General features: G+C 40.0%; 1 protein-coding gene across 1 annotated transcript in view; it reads right to left on the reverse strand.

Annotated features, from left to right (window-relative positions):
* ITGA8 (integrin subunit alpha 8) overlaps nt 1–22,151 on the reverse strand; it is a 146,381-nt gene that overhangs the window by 53,915 nt on the left and 70,315 nt on the right. Inside the window, 8 exon segments of the mRNA XM_006906981.2 lie at nt 4,928–5,075; nt 6,435–6,502; nt 6,992–7,129; nt 8,392–8,546; nt 8,983–9,038; nt 13,464–13,530; nt 13,533–13,561; nt 16,420–16,465. Of these exon segments, the coding sequence (XP_006907043.1) occupies nt 4,928–5,075; nt 6,435–6,502; nt 6,992–7,129; nt 8,392–8,546; nt 8,983–9,038; nt 13,464–13,530; nt 13,533–13,561; nt 16,420–16,465 (707 nt within the window).

Below are 22,151 nucleotides of genomic sequence, written 5' to 3' on the forward strand. Positions count from 1 at the left end.
TGAAGAAGAAAATGCTTAAGATACGATTCATACGAACAATTCAGAAATTATTGTCACTGTTGTTAGTGTTAAATTCAGGCCGTGAAGATCACCGATATTCAACACAACTAAACAAATTTATTCTTGCAAAAGTAATATCTAAGAAGACAGTAATATCTATAGATTATCACATGACTCAACAACCATTTGCAGAAGAATCCGTTAGAACACAAATTTCTACACATCAAGGCCCCGTTTTGAGACTACACAATCAATCTTAGTTCAAGTCTCTAAATACTTAAGAAGGAAAGAGAACACTTTTATGTTTACCCAGTGCTTCCTGTTTCCCTGCTTCCCCCTATATCCTATTCTGATTAGAATATATAAAAACTCAAGTTTGAAATGGTGCTTAGAGCTATTTTGGAGAAGGTCTCAAGGTTATAGCAGACAAGAACGGAGAGAAAAGGAAGTTTGTCTTTGAACTCCTGCCCTGTGTTCACAGCTCCACCTCATGTCCCCATGTCCCTCCCAGCTACCTAGAATTCCATACCTTGTTCTCTACCTTGAGCCCTTTTCACATTTCAAAACCTAATGTCTCTGTGGCCCTGCTCTGTCTTTGGTGACAGCTGCTTGCATTCACACATTATTTCACTCTAATTCATTAAGTGCTACTAACACATCACCTATTACCCTCATTCCCAAAGATAGGTTTGCAATCTGAGGACTTTCACAAAGGAGCAACTTTTGGGGAGTTTCTGTCCCATGAGACGTCCACAGAAGAGAGTTCTGAATATGAGGACCATTTATCCATCTATCAGCTCTATTGAAATTTCATTTAAGGAATTAATGTGAAATTCTAAGCAAAAGTTTCAGAAACCATCCTCCATTCCTTTCTTTCTACTTTACTGAGAAAAACCAAGATTCAACACCGAAACAAAGAAAAGCCAAACACAACTCAGATATTTAGCTAAAGAATTTTGTAGGTAGATCATGCGCTTTGAGAAAGTGAGCTTCAGGAGGCAGTGGTTTCTGTTCCACTCCCAGGACCTAGAACAGGGTTTGCCACAAAGGAGGAGGTGGTTTGGGGAAATACGGAGCAGAAGTAATTTACACAGCTAACTGTAAAGTCCTCTTTCTCAGTCACCTTGTGGTCCTCTTCTTATGTCACCATTGAAAGTCTGTTCCACTTAATGAGAAAGGAATGAATCACTAATATCTGGGGGCATCATTTAAGACATGTTATTTCCAAACATGAATGAATGACATGCCAGTCTTCTGATGGAACTAAGAAACGTATTTTTAAAAAGCTGGTAGTATTCTCTCTTCTCAAAGATAGCTTTGGCATGTATTCAAGTTCTTAAGGATCTATAACTAACTCAAATTGTACAGAGATATTCTGTATTGGGATTATTAGCTCAATCCTGAACATGGGGGGAAAAGAAAAAAAAGAACCCAGCAAAAGCTTTAAAAACATGCCCATGTGTTCCCTAAATATAATTCAAGGATTTAGTTTCTATAGTAAATATTTTTATCTTATCTAAAGGGTAAAAGTTATACGTACATTTTTTTCCAGCTTTCTAGACGTAGCTTTTCCACATCAATCAAAGATCTTTTCTCTCCTGAGATTCCCCACCCTTTCTCTTTTTTTAATCTTTATTTCCTCTCTGAGTGACAAAAACAATAATTGTTTTTCTAGATCTTTCTAGGTTATTTTCCTCAGCTGTTCCTGGAACCCCTCTGTTCTAATCCATTTACAGCTCTTAGAGTATCATTCACGGAAAGTATTTACTATGTAACTGCTATTTACCAGGCAGTGATAAAAAAAAGCCCCCTCGTCCTCACCGAATTTCCCATTATTATAACAATTGTAATAAGTGATTACAAGCAATCGTAACGAGGCATGGGAACACACGATTAGTAGAGTGTGTTAAGTATTATGGTAGGAGAAATTCATAGTGATAAAGGAGGACATGCACACAGATTTAAGCAATTAGAGAAGGTATCATGAACCAAGTGGCATCTAAGCTCATGCGACGGGGACTGCAAATTAGTGGCTAAGAACAGGGGTCTGGACCTAATAGCTGAAGTTTCAATCTTGGTTCTGCTACGTAATAGCTGTGTAACTTCGGGCATGTTACTGAATTTCTCCTTATCTGTAAAATGGAGATAATGATAATCTTGACATGTCTCTATAAGGCTGATATAAGGATTAAGTAAATTAAATATATGCAAAAGCTCAGAGCAATGCCCAGCCCATAGCAACTGCAAAATAAATGTTAGCCATCTCAACCATTATTAGACTGAGGCCTGCAGGATGAGTAGAAATAAGCAGGGTAAAGGGGATGAGGTAGTAGAGTGAATATGTCAGAGAGAAGGAACTGCAGTGCAAGTTCTCTGTGGTGAGAGCGTTCACAGCTATTACAGAAATTGAAAAGAAATTCTATCCTGTTGGAATTTAGGATGTGGGTAAAGGAAAGAATCAATGAATAGCAAGGAAGCCGCAGAAGTGAGCAGGGCCTCTTTAGTCATCTCAGGGACTTGGACTGTATCCTAAAAGCCATAGGGAGCTAGTGAGGGTTTTAAGCAAAATGTGATCAGATCTGCATTTTAGAAAGAAGGCTTCCCTTGCAGGGAAGGGCCTGGAGACAGGGAGATGGGGAGGTGACTTAGAAGACTGTGACAGCGATCTCAGAAAAAGATCATGCCGGCCTGGATGAAAGCAGTGACAGTGGCAGTTAGACGGAAAGCGGATAGGGACTGGAGAGATTTAGGACTAACTCGGGCTTCAGAAACTGAGGCCATTCTCTGAGATGGGATTTGACGCACAGGGGGAGGCAGAGCGTGAGTGTGGGAAGGTGGAAGGTCTAGCTGCGGACACGCGGCACGTGAGGTGGGTGTGGAAGAGAGGAGCTGGCTAGAGTATATGAGGTCCCCAGAACAGACAGATTCACAGAGACAGAAAGTTGAATGGTGCTCACCAGGGGCTGGGGAAAGGGGAATTAGGGAGTTAGTGTTGGATGGAGATAGAGTCTCAGTTTTGCAAGGTGAAAAGACTTCCACGGACGGATGATGGTGATGGTCGCACAACAGTGTGACTGTACTTCATGCCACCGAACTGTTCACCTAAAAATGGTGAATGTTATGTATAATTTACTACAGCAACAATAGTAATAAAAAGATAAAGTACATAAACCTTTATTCCTAGAAGAATGTAGAGAAAGAGATGATCAGCATCTACATTTTCGAAGAGATAAATGTTTTTCAACAAAAGAATAACGACGCTTACAATCATAATCCTAATACATTTCCCCTTAAGAAAAAAATTGTCTTTAAAAAAAAAAAAAACTCGAACTGAGTTTAAAAAAGAAGATGTACAAACCTCAAACTGCTTAAAAACAAAGAAGAAATCAGAATGTGGCTTAGTTATGTAAAAGTCCAAGACTGAGTTAAGTCTCAGCCCCAGGGAAATTGATGGAAGAAGAATAGTTAAGGACTCATTTGAGATTGCGGATAATGTCTGTTGTAATGCTTACAGCCGAAGATAGAAATGATAAACGCTCTCATATTCTGGGCAGAGTGAACAGTCATTTGCTAAAAGCATGGTTTAGAATAGATGCTTTGTTTAACCAAGTCAGAGGTGGTGTGGCATGAGGGAAATTGAAATAAAAATATGAGTGGTGCCCTCAAATGTTTGAAAAAATAACATACTTGGGCTCATTTTTTGGTTTATTTCTATATTACCTGCATGGAAGTATTTATAGGTGATATTTTTTTCTATAAATTTCTTCAACAGAAACTCAATGATTTTGTGACTGTCAAAGATACACGATTATTACTAGCCTGGATTTACTTTCCTTTTTTTTTTTTACTAAGAATATAATTTAACCAAAACAGAAACAATGAGACTAGAGGTATAAATAGAGAATTTTATATTCTTGATGTTTTTAAATGTCTACAAAATACAAATATTACAACAATTTGTTAACATCTCTTTAGAGGAATTATTTTCCATTAAATTAATTAATCACCAGAATGTTCGAACTCCACAGAGTTTTAGAAACTGGCAGACATTTACTAAATCGTAGCTAAATAAACAAATCCATCAGCAAGTCATGCAGGAGAGAGCCTGCCGTGCCTGGCTCTGTATGAGGTGCGGTCAGTGACGACTAGGAAAGAATGATCAACTTGGTTTCTGCTCTTAGTTGTGAGTCTGTACATTTCTGAAAATGAGGCACCCTCTCCAGTATCCTACAATGCATTCGTAATGGCTTTTCAGACCAACCCGTGATAAACACAGAAGAACCTATAGATACTCTGAGTGGGAAGATTCACATTCTGATAAGGAAGGAAAGACTATAAAAACCATCGGTGTCAGTTTAATAAACAGAGGCATTGAAGGACTGGCAAATGACGAAGACCTGGCTTTCCTTGGTCCCAGTCCCGAAAAGGTGGAACAAGAAGAAAGAAAAATGAATGTGTTTCCTTTCCAGTGCCTGTCTAAGCTGTTATCAGGGCTCAGCTGAGGTTGGCTGGACCTTCCTCCATGAGCAGTAATGAGAACCAGACCTCCTGGGACCTGCCTGAAACTTAAAGGAACTCAAAACAAAGGCCCGAAAACAGCCAGCAAGGGTGGGAGTTAGCTTGGGAATTTAGCTGATAAATCCATCAATCAGTAAGCTGCTTCTTGCAGCCAGCTGTATTCTCTTCCTTGCTGCAGCCCTCACACTTTGGCCAATTTGTCTTTGCACTATGGCCAAGAAAGATAATAATACTGCTTGAGACTGTCCCCCTTTCTGGCTCTTCGCTATTGTGATTAACAAAGTAAGGTGCCAATTTGCTCTCTTTTATTTAGGAAGAAACTCTGAGCTACGATGGATCTAGTTAACGTTGACTTGACTTCAAAAATATACCTAGGTCTTTCCTACTTCAAGTAATTCGTAGGCATTACCTTGTTGCCGCGTTCGATCCCGACATAATCTGCCTCTTCTGGTATTATCACAAAGAGTTCAGCTTCATAGGCGCCTTCTCCTTCATTTCTTGCATTGATTATGAGCATAAGGTGATTTTCATCTCCGACGATGACCTGATGCTTATCTCTAGACATGCGGTTTAAAAGGAATCATTAGATACTATACTTCTCTGCATTCACGGGTATTTTATTTAAGGATTTATCTGGGAGGAAAAGAAGAAAGATGTGAAAATGCAAGACTGGGACAAAAAGCAGATGGCTGGTCATGAAGGGGTAGCAAGAAGAATCGAGGGGACCATGTCTGGATGGGAAGGGCGAGAAAGCATCCGATGGTGTGCTGGTAAATGTTTAGCAACCAGTTCTTAAAAAAATAAAAAGAAACACTGGAGTATTTGCTGATTCTAGCGGTGTAAACCCTCCCAACTGCGGTCAACTTCAAGCTACTGACATACTTAACAACCTGCCACCAAAAATTCTAGAAAATTTAACAATTGGCTCACAAGCCAGAAGGAGGGCAATTCTGGCACATCCCTGAAAACATCCGACAGGAAGAAGATCGGCAGTGGGAGAAGGAGAGAGAGAGTTTACAAACTCAGAGGGTGGACAGGTAATGCAAAGTGGACAATAAGAGGAAAGAAAGAGGCAGATAAAAGATCCCAAATAATTGATCGAGGCATTTTGAGGAAATTGAATTCACTCCAAATTTCGATTTGAACCACCGTTGGGAAATGTGTTTCACTTTTGACCCTTAATCAAAGCTATCGCTTTGGACATTGGCTAAATGGTAAAGTTTAGAGAAAATCTCTTTGGGGGAGTACCAAGCAGATTCCAAACACTGGCGGTGGCCAGGTCCCGGGGGTGGGGCTGGAGGAGCTTTTCCACTTTAGGATGTTTTATATCTTAGTCTCATTTCTTTCCATAGCATAGTGCGGTTTAATTATGGACTGGTACCTCTCCATTACAGGCAACTGGGAAGCCCTTTGATTCTCATTTGATTTGGTGACACCTTCTGCTTTACTCCATAGCATGCCACTACATTTTTTTTTTTCAGTAAATTAAAGTTGATTTTGTTTTGACAATTTTAAGGATGTCTTTGAGTCATAGGGTGCTTCAAAAACCAGTCTGTGAAGGTGTCGAGAGAAGCAGCCTATTTGAATCCTTTGCCCATAGAACTGAGACAAGTAAATACAACCTGAACCACCTCATGCATGAGTTTACTTCGAACAAAAACATTTTTTTTTTCCACTTTTGCTGAAAGATGAAACAGCTTGGGCAAGATCTTAGGGTGTGTCACTTGACACCAGTGACAAAGAACTGACCCGAACTGCAGGCTAACTCGAAGTGTAGCCCAGCTCAAGAATTTCACTCAGTGATTTTTTTTTTTTTCCTGGTAGTAGTTGAAAGTGTATACTTTCTCCAGAGAAGCTTTACATAAACACCTGTATTCCATTAGATAAAATGCACATGTTTATTTATTGAAACTTACGGTCTAGCTGACAGCTTCAAGTCAGGAATGCACATATTGTCTTCTCCACACTCCACCAGGATGTGAGCCTGTGTTGTGCAAACATGCACCAGGAATGAGTGGGGAAAACCTGAATCACATCCTTTTTCTTGAAATTTATAAACGATTCTACGAATTAAACCAAACGCTTTCATTTCAGTAGGCATGATTCTACCCAGCCAGAAACGCTTTGTTAGGCGGTAACCTCTCCACGTGGGTGAGTTTACAGAAGCGCCCGATTCCATTCGTTCTGAAACGTCTGGAAAGAATGCTACCTCGGCGATGTTTTGAGGATTACAGGCTGTATTGCTCCCATTACAGCCACATTTTGAACAACTTAAATCTGAGTTGCATAAGGGGACGGGCTTCCGAAAATGCAATGATGCAGTGTTTCAGGAAACACATTAGGAAAATCCCCCAATGCGACATGTTTGTGCACAGGAATGAAAACAAAAGGGACTGCATTCCACCCTAAGGCCACAGGAGCAATGCCCACGGCCTGACTGAGAATGTGCCATGGAGGACCATCAAGCACCTACCTGTTCGGTGACAACGTTTTCCCTGTAGTGGTTCAATATTGGTTTCACCTCTAGGCCTTCCTTCAAGGTGGACTCATCCAAACTGTAATTCAGACTAATGTTGATTGGCGATAGTTTATCTCGGAATTCAGTTTCGTCCTAGGGAAAATAATCACAAACTCAAGAAAGCCTCTGTGAAATAGTTGCAAGATGTCAGTCTGTGAAAGGCTTTTGACTGTAGTCAATGAAAGTAAATGATGAAGTAATTATCACCCCAGCGGGCTTAAGCACACACTGATGGATGCGGTATGTAGCAGTCAGCTTAATATATATTCAGAGATGAATCATTTAGCACTGTGGCTTCTCTGAAATATATGCTTCTAGAGGTAACCTTCGGGTTCTCCATATTTTCAAAACTCACACGGATTGGTCAAATTGCAAAGTAAAAAAAAAAAAATCATATTTATATATGCAATAAATGTCATTGAGTTGAGATTTTTATTTTCATGACGTTAGCAGAATTTGAGTCCTCTTGGGCTCAGAGGAAGAAGACATCTTGATTCTCCTCCTCTCTTATTTCCTCAAGCCCTGGCTTGCCTGAACTTCAAAACACCTTCAGCACATTTGAAGTTCCCTTGGCGGGAAAAAAACAAAAACAAAAACACAGAACTCCTGCCAGGTGAGTGGGTGGCACCGGCAGCAGGCCCTGAGCACCAGGGGCTTCCATCCCGAGCTGGCCATGTCAACCTCAGTTGTGTGCCAGTCACCATCACGGTGACACCCAAGGCTCACACGCCCAGCTTTCTGTTCTAGAGTGTATTTGTACACTCTGCCTTCCCCAGGGTTCCCCTCACTCACCGTTAGAGGGGACAAAATGGGGAAGAGTGATACCTCACAACCGCTAAGAAGATGGAATCATTGCATCATGAATGGTTTGGCTTTTTAAATTTCATGATAGGTTTGCAAGTTATTGCAAAAATCCCTTGCTTTAATATATAATTATAAATGACTTTTTAATAAAGGCTTTGAATATCTAAACTTTTTTTTTTTCTCCTGAGTTGGCTCTGAAATGCACATTGATAAAATCTGACCAAACATACTCACGTAGCAGAAAAATGCAAATCAATTGTGTTTAACATTTTTTTTTTTTTTGGCAGGGGAGGCAGAAATGAAAGCCGCCTGAGTTACTGCTATTCTGAAGAAAAATGCACGAAGCGAAAAGGAAGCCGTGGGCATTAACAGCAACACATCACTGGGTTCTCTGACGTTAGGCTCAGAGAGGGGAGTGTACCGCCTGAAAATAATCCTTCCTCTGGAAAAAATGAAAATGAGTGTGGACGAGCGTGATGGGTAAATGGAGGAAAACGGCTGGGATTTGGTTTAGCGGGTGAGAGGCCGCAAGGCGGTGCTGGCACACTGACTCGCAGGTAGACGGTGAAGTCGCGGCACTGGCGGGATCCCTGCCGCTTTGTCGCCAAGGGGAAGACGAGACGTGACTGACGGTTGTCCAGGAAGAGCGTGCGTTTGATGGCCCCTTTCTGCTTCAGAGAATCTAACTCCACCTCCGCGGTCAGTCCTGAAGGACAGAGAGGAAGTGGATACAACCCGCAAAGGGGAAGGATTCAGTGAAGACAGCGCTGGATCAGAGGTAAGAGTTCCGATTGCAACTCGCTTATGCAGAAAACATTTTATTTTTCATAGCTGGGATCAAAAACATTTTATTTTTCATAGCTGGGATCAAAAATACGCTGAGAAAAATCGTATAAAATACTCCCCAAGCTAATAAAACTTGTTTTGCAGTGGTTTTACACAAATCATCATCGCCCGCCACAATTACATCCATTTTTATAGATAATATGAATACTAATTATTCAAATAATATTTATGCAGAAGTTCCCATATATGCGCTAGCAATCTCGGTATTAATAAAGGTCTCCTTAAAAGTTTTATGTGGTCTGCAGAGAAATGCTGCTTAGCACAGTATGGGAGTATGAAAATGAAAATGTGCTCACCTATTGTGTCTGAAATGCTCTGGCCGGCTACAGATGCACACACTCTTAAGGAAAAGCTGTGGAAAATGGTAGTCAATAATTTATTGGTTAATAAAGTTTTGAATCTGAAGTAGAACTCTTCCTTCACCTCACCCCAGACAAAATGTATTCGTCATTTACTCTTATATATACAACTAAAAAAATAAATAAGCATGTGTTTATTTATCAATACATATTTACTACATATATTTTTTTTTCTACCAGTTGGTCACAACACTAATATAATTAAGACAGATGATATTATTACATATGATGATAATACTTGAAAATATTACTAACAGGTAGCTGATTTAATCAGTGGATTAAGTAATCAATTACTCGCTTGCCTCTATTCAATGAATGAATATCTTCCCTGTGCCAGGAAGTGAAGAACCAGGCAGTACACATGGGAACAGCTAGTGGACAAGCCTGGAGATATCTAAGAGCATGACCCCGTTTGAGGAAACTGAGGAATTTCCATGTGGTGGGTGCTTTGAAGCAAGAGGGAGGGAGCAGGGCTCTGAAAGTCATGGTCAGTTTGGATTTAATCCTAAGAAGTTTGGAGCGCCATGGTGTGATTAATCCACGTCCCCACTCCGCTTGGAAGGGGACGAGAACCAGGCAGTAACTTGCCAGGGGTGTGCTACAATTTGAGGCAGAAATCCTAGAAGGGAGAGGGCAGAGAGAGAAAGAGCATCAGGAGCCTCGTAGAGGGCCTGTCTCAAGCTAGGCGGGCCCAATGATATGTCGTAAAAAGACAGTAAAAAGAGGATAGATGTGCACAAGAGGCATTTTGTAGTTTTGCCTTGAACATGACCTCCACTCAATTCAGAGAAATGTCTGCCATGGCTTGTAAGATGACCTGCACTTGGCCTGTTCCGTGGCTGTGTAGGGCATAAGAAATGGCCGGGGAACTACTCCTGACTTGGTTGAACGGGCCCTCCTTCCTCCTGAAAAATTTCAAGCCCTAACAGCCAACATTTGAGAGAGGGCTTTTCACATTTCTAAGAAAGTAAAAATATAAGAAAATACTTAAGTATGATTTTTTTTTCCAAAGTAAACATTTTTATTCTCAGTCCTGCCTTAGCCGTCTCTAGTTTTGCAAGCATGAATAAATGGAATCAACAAGAATACTCTCCCTAAACGTCTTTCATTATAATTTGTCACTGACACTCTTCACATTTTTACCAGTAAAATACTATAGTATGATTAGAATATTTCTGCAGAATCCAAAAGGAGTAAATAATTCCTAATCATACTTTAATTATGTGTCAGCTTCCTGTGTCAAACATAATGAAAATGTGTCACATCTGGGATTCATCTACCTACCGTGACCTCAGTCAATGTTTCCCTTCAGGGTAAATAATTTGCCACATGCCATTAAGCAAAAAGTTTCCTGAGATGTCTCTGCTATTACAGCATTTTTACCGCTTCCCCAAGGAATCAAAATTCCAGCCCACTCCTGCTTCAATTAGAATTGTTCAAGAAAGACGAATAGTTAATTGCATCTTTAAATTTTTTTAGCAGGTCTGGCTAAAAAAATGGAATTTTTTTTCTATGTCCAGTGTTTTTGGAAGTACTTGGTTTCAAAGAAAGCTGTGAGCTATTATTAATAATTGTTCATCGAATTAAAATTTCAAACTAGAAATTATGGTCATATTCAGTATGGTGCATTATAATCTGAATAGGACTGATTAGAACAACAACAAAAAAGCACATTAAATGAACTCAGTTCCTTCATTACAAAAATTTGAAATGAACCTCTTTGTCTATAGTATTTCTGATATGTCAGAGGCAGAACAATCCACTATGATCCTCTAAAGCTCGTCCTAACCCAATGCAATAAAGGTTGGAATAATAAATCTGACATGTAACAGTGCTCATAGCCATGGATAATAGAGAAAGAATGAGATGAATATAAAATAGGATTTAAAAGTACAAAGCAATGCATTTTTCAATCTCACCAATTCAATACTATTTCACTGACAGCAAATGTCAGAATTTACATAAAGTTAGGCATATTTGAAGTTTTTTTCAGATTTGAAAAGTGGAGAGTTACAGACTTTTACATTTATAAAATGAAAAATTTTTACCGAGTAGTTTTTATTTTTCTGATTAGTTAATAACGATTGTATCGAGAATTCCTGAGCTGGCTTTATGTTTTTATTTTGAATTTAAAAATTCTAGCAGCAGATACTTTATAAAACTACACAGCTGTTTGAAAGACACAGAAATTCACATGGATGGACATGAAGAACTAGTTCCCAGTCAGACTTTACTTAATAGTTTTCAGATGAACAGTACAAGGCTACATCAAATACAGACCAAAATTACGGAAAAGAAAATCAACGAATATCTTTCAATCATTTTGGAAAAACTGAGCTAAATTCCTAGAACAAACTAAAAAGTTATCAGAGAAACACATTCTAGACTGAATCAACTATTAACTTTCCTTTTTTAAAAGTTCTGAGCCACTATTCAAAATTTTCGAATGCAAAAATGAAACATCTTTCAGAAAAGGAATGCAATAGAATCAAATAAATAATCGTAAAGGCATATATTTTACATTTGCCAACTTAACAAATTGCCTTTTATCTTAATAATATGATTTAATGCAACAAGAAAAATGGGTCATGAAAAGATATTTTCTTGTTATAAAATAAGTCTTTTCATAAATTCAGATAATATAATCTGTTAAAATACTTAAATTTTATAAAAATACTCAAATCCTTAGGAAAAAATGATCTAGTTTGAAATAACGACACTTATACCAGAGTGTGTCACAGATGCTTAAAAGAATTCAGAGCTGTGAGTTGAATGGACTCTAGACTGAGTCCATTCTGGGCTGTCTGGAGAAATACTGAATTTGTAATACTCATGCCCAAATAGCTCTCACAGCTTGTTTCAAGTTCATTTAATCATGCCAGGGTTAAGGATAGATGCTAGCTCTTTCACATATTTTCTCAAGTCAGGTTTTCATTATAATATTTTATGGTTTTAAACCATTTAAAAATGTGCTCAGGGCATTTCCCAGCTACTTTCAAAAAAAGCTGGTTAAGGAAAAGACAGGCCTCCAGGAATGGGGAGCTCCCAACAAAGGATTTTTTTCAAAAAATTCTTCAGGGTCCTCCTCTCCCCCCACCCTCCACCCTCAAAGTCTTGGACTCCAGTATGAACCACTGTCAAAAGGCCATCAACAACACGCTGAAATTGGCTGGAAATACTGTAGCTTCTTTGGGTCAAGACTGGTTTGTTCCGCATTCTGACATTCTCAGGAACCAAATGTACTGCCTGAGTTTGACCACCTTTTCTGGAAAATGAGGGCACTGCTTGAACACTCAAAGAATTTGTTGATTTTCCAGAGGATATATCCTGCTGGCATTACCCAGTAGGGACAGACTTCTGACCCTTGAGGACCTACATACTGGAAACAAAGTGGCTGTGTTCCAATCAGGTTCCCTTTCATAGTCCCTTCAGAAAGGTTCAAAAGGAACACTTTAGAAGCTATCTATATAAGCCATGCTCTCCTATGGCCCTGGCAAAGGAACCAGAATTCTCCTGCTATTCCTGATGACAAGATCGTGGTGACAAAAATATAGGTTAGGACACAAAAATCTATTTTTATAATGTTTACTTTTTCTCTAACTGTTCACGCTAAGTTAGAAAATTGCCATCTGTTTTCAGCACAGGAAACCAGGTAATTTAACACAAGCTCGACTATTAAAAAAAAAGATATTCTGTGTATCTGAAAATTGGTATCCAAAGCATATGCAGATGCAAAAGTCAATGTATTTTATATTTTTAGTTTGGTTAATGTTACTTTTAATAAGCCAAGAATCTAAAAGAGATCCCCAAGATTTGTTTCATTGAAAAATTTCCCAAGTGTTTTTATACAGTTGACCCTTAAATAAGGTGGGGGTTAGGGTCACTGACCCGAGTGGTTGACTCTACAGTGGTTGACCCGAGTTGGTCCTTTGCATTTGTGGGTTCAACCAATCACTGATCAAAACAGTGTTTTAGATCCGTAGTTGGGAATCTGTGGCTGGGAATGCAAAAACACTATTTTTGATCAGTGGTTATTTGAATCCAAGAATGGGAAACCTACAGACAGTAAGGGCCGACTGTATTTATTGGAAAAAAATCTGTGTATAAGCAGACCTGCATGGTTCAAACCTATGTCATTCAAGAGTTGCCTGTACTTATCTCACCTGGAGCCTGTAGTTTGAAGAAGTAGCCTTCATGGGAAAAGCTGACAGCAAAAGATCAGCATCATATCATAGATCCTTGCTTTTTTTTTTGAAAGACTAATCCCTGGCTACTCACATTTGGAGCATGGACCTTCAGCATCAGCATCCTCTCGGAGCTTTTTTTAGAAGTACAGAGTTTCAGGCCCATCCTAGACCTATGGACCCAGAAGCTGCATCTTCACAAGATCACCAGGAGATTTGAATGGACTAACTCACCAGGCCACAGGAGTTGTAGACTCTGGAATCTGGCAAGTTTTATTTTCCAGGTTGATAAACATTGGAAATGGGCATCCACAGTCACCACTGGCCTTGCTCTGCAGGGAGAAAACACGGGTTTAAATGAGTTGCAGGAGCCACGGGGAGAAGCCTACTCCACTTCTAGAAGCCACTGCCAACATTTCCAGTCTTCGTGCCAAGAATTTGCATGAACAAGTGGGCACCAAACTCAGCTAATTACATTTGGTAGCTCTGAGTGCAAATAAAGGATGTCTTGGACCCGTCAAAGAAAGCCACATTCACACACCTGCTTCGTTTATGGAGTAGGCTCATGGTATTTTGGTGATACTGCTGCGAAATACTGCTACTTTATCTATAGCCACATTCGAGGAAATACATCATCCTACAGCCACTCGTGTCTATAAGTACTTGAGTTTTGCAAATTTTCTTGCGGCCTTACTGGTTGATGATATTTTAGCTTCGTTATTTTCTAGCCAAGCTTCACAGATTTAGCTAAAGATATGAGGGTGGGTTGACAGGATCATTCTGTACTTCACACAGAGCATTGGTTCTCAATCCTAACTGTACCATATTAGCATCCAAGGAGCTTTAAAACAGGTAGTATGCCCAGGCCCCACGACAGGCGAATCGAGTCAGAACCCAAGGGGGTGTCAGGGCCAGACACTGGAGTGTCAAACAAACCTTCCAGGTGATTCGAACGTGCAGCCAAGTCGAGGAGAGGGACTAAGATAGAGTAAACTCGGTTCACATCACCCAGGTGAGCGTAAGCAGATGAGAATGTAAGTCATAGGGAAAGGGCACGGGACGATTCTTAAAGCTCAGTTCCCAGATATGACAGCTGGGAGCCAAGTCCCCAGATGACAACATGAAACAGTCCTGAATCACGTGCATTTTCCTCTGACAGGTGGAAGGGCTGTTCTTTGAGGCAGAGTATTGTCTTAGGACCCAATTTTAAATAATTTCTTGGCTACATAACTTTGTTTTCAATATTGTGTTAGCTCCAGTCCTCGGAAAAGCAGATGATAAGACAGGATTAGACCTGCAAGACGTTTAGCGGGGCAAACGTCTATGAGGAACAAAGGGGAGGGAGTGGAGGAGGCCGCGAGCCGGTGGTCAGACTGGGGTACAGCCTGATCCCTGTGCAGGAGCGAGAATAGAAGAGGGGATCCAGCAAGGAAGCGCCAGCCAGGGCCGTGGGGGTCCTCGAGCTGAAGATGCTCATTGGAAGAGCCACACGCCTCACAGGAATGGGCCTGGGCAGTCCGTGGAGAACATGACCTTGGCGCAAATGTGGTGGATTCAAGCGTAGCAGCTGGACCAGGAGTCAGTTTCACCCCATCAGCTCTAAATGAGTGTATCCTGTCGGTCGCCACAAACACAGCCTCACCCTTCTGGTACTTTGACAGTTTCAATAATCTGGTTCCCTGTAACCTGAAGCGGAGAGTGGCTGGTAGAAATCAGCCCTCTGAGTGTGTCTTGGGACAGATGAGATGCAAATCTTACCTACTTAAGAAAACCTAACTTTAGAATCTCTGAGAGTTGAGCCGGGTTAGTGTGATATGTCCAGAACACCTTGGTCTGGTCTCCGCCTTTTGTCTTGATATCCTGACTTAGCATCTTGCATTCCCATCAAATTTTAAAGAAAAAAGAATCTATCTAAAACTTTTGAGCACCAACTGTCTACCAGTTACTATTCTGTGTACTTTACGTGGAGAGTCTCACTTAATTCCTTTAACAAAAAATAACCTTATAAAGTAAATGTTGTTTTCCCCATTTTATAGATGAAAAATCAGAGGCTCAGAAAGTTCTAGGAACTTGCCCAAGACTATAAATTATGAATGTGTGGAATAACCAGGGTTTTGAAGCCAGACATGTCAAATGTGAACTGTTGTTCATTGTTTGCTATTGATGGCTATGAATCCCTGGTACTTTCTAGTCTCTAACTTAGTGTCCTCACTTAATTATAGAAACCAGGGTGCATAGTAACATTGTCCCACACCACATTTCCTCTCTATAAGCACATTTTAATGCCTTTCCAAAGCAAAGGGAAGCATTCGCATATAGTGACATCTAAAAAGTGTGTCATTTTTTAAGTCCTGCCAAGATTCCTATCTTATTTAAAATTACTTTAGTAGGGGATAGAAGTTTGGATATGAGGTATGAGAATAAAAAAACAGAGATGAAAGAAAAGAAAAAAAAAATTGAGAACAAAAATTTCTCTAAACTTTAAAAAGAGCATCTAAATGTTCTCCAAAATAAATAGTTGGGATATACTCTTTTAGGGAAAACTAACAATAAAAAGGAAACACATTTGAAACCATTAGAAAAACATATCCATTGATAGATGAATGGATAAAGAAAATGTGGTGTATAAATGTAAAATAGACTATTATTCAGCCATAAAAAGGAAATCTTGTCATTGCAACAACATGGAAGGACCTTGACAGCATTATCCTAAGTAAAAAAAAATTTGGACGCAATACCATATGGTCTCATTTACATGTGGAGTCTAAGAAAAAAAAATCAAAAACCAAAAAATGAACACTAGATACAGAGAACAAATCGGTGGTTGCCAGAAGCGGGGGCTGGAGGCGGGCTGGAGGCGGGGTGGAGGCAGGGGCTGGAGGCGGGGTGGTGTGGGGCAGGGGCTAAATGCAGTTATAAAATAAATTAGTCCTGGGATGTAATGTACAGCATGGTGACTATACTTAACAATACCATATTATACATTTAAAATTTGCTAAGAGGGTAGATCTTAAAAGTCCTCATCACAAGAAAAAAAATTCGTAGCTGGCGACGGATGGTAACTAGACTTATGGTGGTGATCGTGGCATACTATATCCAAATACTGAATCATGACGTACATCTGAAACTAATGTAATGTTATATCTCAATTATATCTCGATACAAAATTTGCATACCACCAGGCACGTACCTGTAAACAGCTACTTTTCCTGTTCCGAATGCACCCACGATTAAATCTAGAAAAGATAAAAACACAAAACATACGCACAAATTTTACAGACACGATTCAAGCCCATAATCATAACTAGCACACGGAGCATCCTGAAATGCTGACTGCAGAGTGAGAGTCATAAAAATAAGAATAGCACATTGCTCCTTTCTTAAGACATTCTTGAAAGGATGTTGGAACTTCCCTGTAATCGCTCAATGACAAATAAAAGCAGTAGACCTCAAACCCTTCTGGACTTAGGAAGCCCAACTTTCTAGAAATGCTTTAAGAAACTCATCATAACACCATTTCTCCCATCCTCAGATTCAAGACACACATCTTAAGGAAAACAAAAGGGGAAAAGCGTGTGCTTAGTGCCTACTGTGTATCAGGCTGTTTAAACATAGTGTTTTATTACTCCCCTGCCATCAACAACCCTACTTACTAGGCAATTAGTGTTACCAGTTAGGAGATGGGACATTTGTCTGTCATTTTGACACAGCCATTTGCTCTTTACAAATAGTGTGGGTGGTGAGTATACTGTTGGCAAAGTAATCAGTAGTATATGAATTAATTGGCAGATCATTATATTGATCATAAATAGCAATGATAATAACAAATAGTACGTATTGGACACGTACGTACTCTAGGCTAGGAATTTTTCTAAACAGTTTAACTGATTCCTGATTAGGAAGTCTATTATTAGCGCCATTTTGCAGATGAGTAAATTAAGGTTTAAGGAAGCTAACCCATAAATTTACTAAAGGTCACACAAGTGGGAGGAGGTGGAGCTGGGCAGTAGAGCCATCTTAGACTGTTTGAGAGGTAGGAGGAGGTGGAGCTGGGTTCCAGCAGTCCTGGGCAGTAGAGCCATCTTAGACTGTTTGAGAGGTGATGCTCACTCACAATGACCTCAGCAATTGGCTAATGTATAGGCAGAACTCTGTTTTTCTTAATCTAATTTATGATGATTATTCTTAGTAGATGCAATAAAAAAATAAAATAAAATAAATGACGATGGCTAAATCCGCAGAATAAAATTTAGATGTAGAGGTGAGAAAACTGGACTTGGTAGAAATAAGGGCAGCAGGAGAAAACTTAGAATCGTCGAAACTATAACTGGTTAATTCTAGTGGGAACAGAAGTGGAAAGAAAAAAAAAAGGGGAGGGAATACATTTGACTACTGCATCTGGAAAGGCCATCAAGGAATTAAACTGGCTTAATGGAGTTTGCACAGAGCTGTGATCTGTAGCCTCATTCCCTCGGCACTCACCTTTCCAGAGCATGGGAATGGTGTCAGACAGCCAGCAGCTATGGCTCTCCTCTGGAGGGCTTCTCTTGGCCGGGTCAAGGCCGGCGGAAGTGCCCCTGGCCACAGCCTTCAGCTAGTGATGGATAGGAATTGGAAGCTAACTAGGGACAACAGCTCTCACAGCTTGTTTACCCCTCGAGTGGGATAACTCTGAAGAATGATTTCTCCAGCCTGACAGAGCCCTAGTTTTCCACAGTGTCAGCTTCTTGATAATAATCTTTTATTACATCCTTCCTTACCACCTTCAGCAATTTTTTTGGGGGGGGGAGGGGGGGGTCAGGGATTATTCCTCAAATAAACTGCTAGTTTTCTAAATCTTGTCTTAATGTCTGCTCTGGAAAAAGCCAACCTAAGACATGCTAATTCTTGTTTTAAAAGTTTGTTTTTTAAAAAAATGGATTCAAATATCTTCGGAGTTAAAACCACAGTCCAAACGTCTCTTGTTTTTATCAATACTGAATCTGATTCAGATAATAGGCCAGGATTGAACTCCAAACCTCCATGTTTTCAAAGGTGTGCCTGCTGATGTTCAAACAAGTCGGACGAAGGTCACATCGGGGGCTCTGTGTCCGTGAGATTAAAGAACACATTCAGGAAAGGCCTACGACTTGGCCAACTACAGTTCATGGAATAAAATATTCTCTTCCAAGGGTTCATATCTTTGAAGCCCAAAACCAACATTTCTAAGTCTACTATTTAAAAAAGAAAAAGAAAGAAAGAAATCACGCCAGAATTTCCACTGTTTCATCTACATTCACATTTATTTTTTCTGTTTTATTCGTCTTCTGGCGTATCAGTGCCCTTTTGCTAGGTCAGAGGAAAAGGAGCTACTGATCTGGAGAAACATGAACTCTCTTCTTCCTGTGTAATCACGGGCTCCAATATTTAGACAAGTGTAACACAGGTGGCCCTTGGCCTGATCCACGTCTGTTGACGTGACACCAAACAGAAGAGTTCCATTATGAAAACTGATTCGAGAGGAATTATGGGCTTTGTTTTTGGCTCCAAATATTTATATTACCAAGAGGAGGCATTTTATAACTAACAGATGAATTTTAAGAGTTGACTCTCTGGAAATGGCACAGAAAACAGGACAGTAAGCCCTTTCAGGGCAGAAATCTTTATTCAGGTTGGCATGTCACACAGACTTTATGGAATGGGATGGGCTAAAATAAAGAAATAAATAATCTTTGTGCCCACAGTGCCAGGCATAGTGCCAGATTCAGAGCAGGGATTTAAAAATGGCTGTGAAATAGAGAGATAAGTAATAATGAGATAATACTGTAAAGATGAGAGAGATGAAGGAAATGAGACAGTTATTAAGACAGGCTAATGTATAGTGCAGTTAAATTCTGCTGGAGTTTTGCATGTGTACTCGGAGGTATTCGGAGATGCGTGCACGCCCACACACACACACACTCTCTCTCTCCAGATTCTAGAACATTCTAGAAAGTAACATAGAGGCTGCATCATGCCTAAGTGGTCATTCTAGATGAGAAGCTGAGACCCACCCTCCTGATAATGGTCATGAGCAGAAGGCCTTTCCTCGAGGAATGACAATTCCAGTGCCTCAGGGTGGAAATTTTCTTACTCTGGGAAAATAAAATCACTGGCAAAATAGGCCACCATTTCCTTTATGAGACTGTGGCCACAGTTGAGAGGCCAAGAAAACAGTTATCTACTTCAAAAGTATGTTGGTTTTTGGAGACACCATGTTGGTGCTGCGCCTGCTGGAAAAGGCTGGAAGCATTTATACTCAGGACCTTAAGATTCTCAGGTCTTCCTAGGGGACCCCAAGATACGTGATTTGTTTTGCTAAGTCCTATATCATGTTTTACATATCTGTTCCATATACATACACATATATTTATGTTTGTGTGTATGCATACATATGTATACATACATATATATGTACGTATACACATAAACATATGTATAGGGACACACACATATACATAAATATATATATATATTTTTTGGTTCAAATTAATGGTTTTATTATCTCATTTCCATCTTTAACACCAGCAGAGTCGTCCAAAACAGCCTGACGAACATGGATATAGTTTACATGTAACAAAGAGAGATTTGAACTACGTACATTGAGAAAGGGAAAGGGATTTTTTTTATATCAACTTTTTCCTATTTTGTGGTTTTCGAATCGTAGAAATTAAACATACAATTTTTCTTCAATTAATTCAGTATGAATTAATACAACTTTTATGATCAACCATTTGTCTTTAAGCATAAAGACATACACACACATCTACACACACAATTTTTTAAAATTTTGCATTATTCCATCATGTTTGGGAATTTAAATAATCAGAAGAAATTTTGGTGATGACATTCAGATTCATAACTCTGCAAACTTTCTCTCTCGCTTTGACAAAACAGGTCTTATCTAATAATAATTTTCCTTATCTAACGTCTACTTTCCTTGCTTACAGAAATTTCTTAAAGGCACATTCTAAAAACAAACAAAATGAGCCTTTCTTTATTCAAAGACACTTAGCCATTTTTTTTTCTTGAAAGAAAAACTGGCGACTAAAAATTGTTTTTTTCCCCTTGATCAAAATGCTGGGGTCCTTTGTTAGCACCTCACATTGCCTGAGAAACACAGTTTATTTTCCTTTGGCTTTTGATGGGACAACTGAGTACTTCTCAAAGGGGACATTAGCATGAGTACAGGATCACTTGGCAAGAACAAATAACCCTAAAAAGTGAGGTCATAGGAGATGTATTGCACCTCCGTTTTGTATTTCATTTCCCCAGAATCGTTATTTTTACACAAGGAAGAAGACAAGAGCCAAGCTTTTAAAGTGGTACTTGGACTAGAGTCGGATTTCATTAATCTATGAAGAAAATTTTGGAGTTGGAAGAAGTTCTGTTTGAAAACATCAGCTTTGTTTTGAGTGAGGATTTGATGTCTGGGTTTGGGTGGGTGAGGTGCAGGGAGGAGAGAGTGGGAACTTCCTAAGAGGAGAGGGAGGCAGGTGAAGGGGAAGACAGTGGGAAAAGTGGGGAGTTTTAGAATAAGGAATTGCCCAGCCTCATTTTCTGGAAGTCACCATGGTCACCAGACCATGGCCTGCGTTGCATAAACTGAGACTTCTTCTTCCTTCTTCCTTCTTCCTCTCTCATCTTGTTGAGAAATCTACTAATGGTAAAGTTCGTTGCTGAAAATGCCATCAGGCAGCACTTTTTTTTATTTTGGAATTAAAAACAATATTTCAAACTAATTCTGGAGAATGAAAATTACCATAAAGAACCTCCAAACCAATGAGACAGACGGGGATGTAAATCTAATGGTTGCGTGACAAGATTACCATCATGTAGTCTTTTGGGGTCTGGCTTTTCTCACTCAGGTTGATGCCTCTGCGAGTCATCCACGAGGTCGCGTGTTGCAGATTGCTGAATAGTGTTCCACTGTGTCAAAAGCCACAGCCTGTTTATTAATCCCTGCCTTAGGGGCACGAGTTGTTTCCAGTTTGGGGGAAGTCGCTATAAACATTTGTGTTATAGGTTTTCGTATACCTACAGGTCGATTTTGATTTGTAAATCATCTCTTGTTGAATCGCTCTGATATCTCTGAAGCCCTCTTTTAAATGAAGTGTTTTAGCTCAAGTGGAAAATTACGAAATGAAGGGCAAAAAGTTAGGAATTCTAAATTCTGGTTCGCTTTGCCACTGGCTGCCTAACGGCTCTGGACAAGTTGCTATTCATGGCCAAATCTCTGGTGAAGTCCTTAAGGTTCTCCAGACGAGAAAGCCAAGAGTTTAGTAGAACTGGATGGGGTCCCACAACTGTGCTGTCTCTGCTCCGATTTACAATCCAGACATCTCCTCTGCCTCTTGAGTCAGCTTTGCTCCTGTAGGGTTTGGATCTTCTCTTGCCTCCGTGATGGGACAGCCAGCCGCCTTCTGACAGTCTCCCTGGCTTCACCAGAACTGGACATCAACCCCGCTCACCTCCGTGATTCAGCTGCCTGAACGTGTGGCCCACATGGTCTGGGCACTGCTGATGCTCACAGCTCTGAGCATCTCCCCTGGGCACTTCTTGTCACCATCCAGGCTCGATCTCCTCTAAGCCACTTCCCACATAACACAATGTTTTAAAGATGAATGAGTGTTGTCCAGCATAGCTATTTACCTGGACCCACCCAGGATCTGCTTTCTTTCATACAAGGATGATATAAAGAGAAATGATGGGGTTAAAGATAATGTGTAAAATGATGGAGTTAAAGATGGTGTGTAAATATGGCAATATTGACTTGCAAGTGGGTTATGAAATTGGCTTAAGTGTTTGGCACTGGATAAAGAATTCCTATCTGTGGGAAGCAGGCATTTACACAAGTCTCCTGAGTTTGGCAAACGTGATCATCTAAAAATAGACCAGGCAGCC

This window comes from Pteropus alecto, unplaced genomic scaffold (genome assembly GCF_000325575.1).
Source record: "Pteropus alecto unplaced genomic scaffold, ASM32557v1 scaffold11, whole genome shotgun sequence".
Classification (NCBI taxonomy): Eukaryota; Metazoa; Chordata; class Mammalia; order Chiroptera; family Pteropodidae; genus Pteropus; species Pteropus alecto.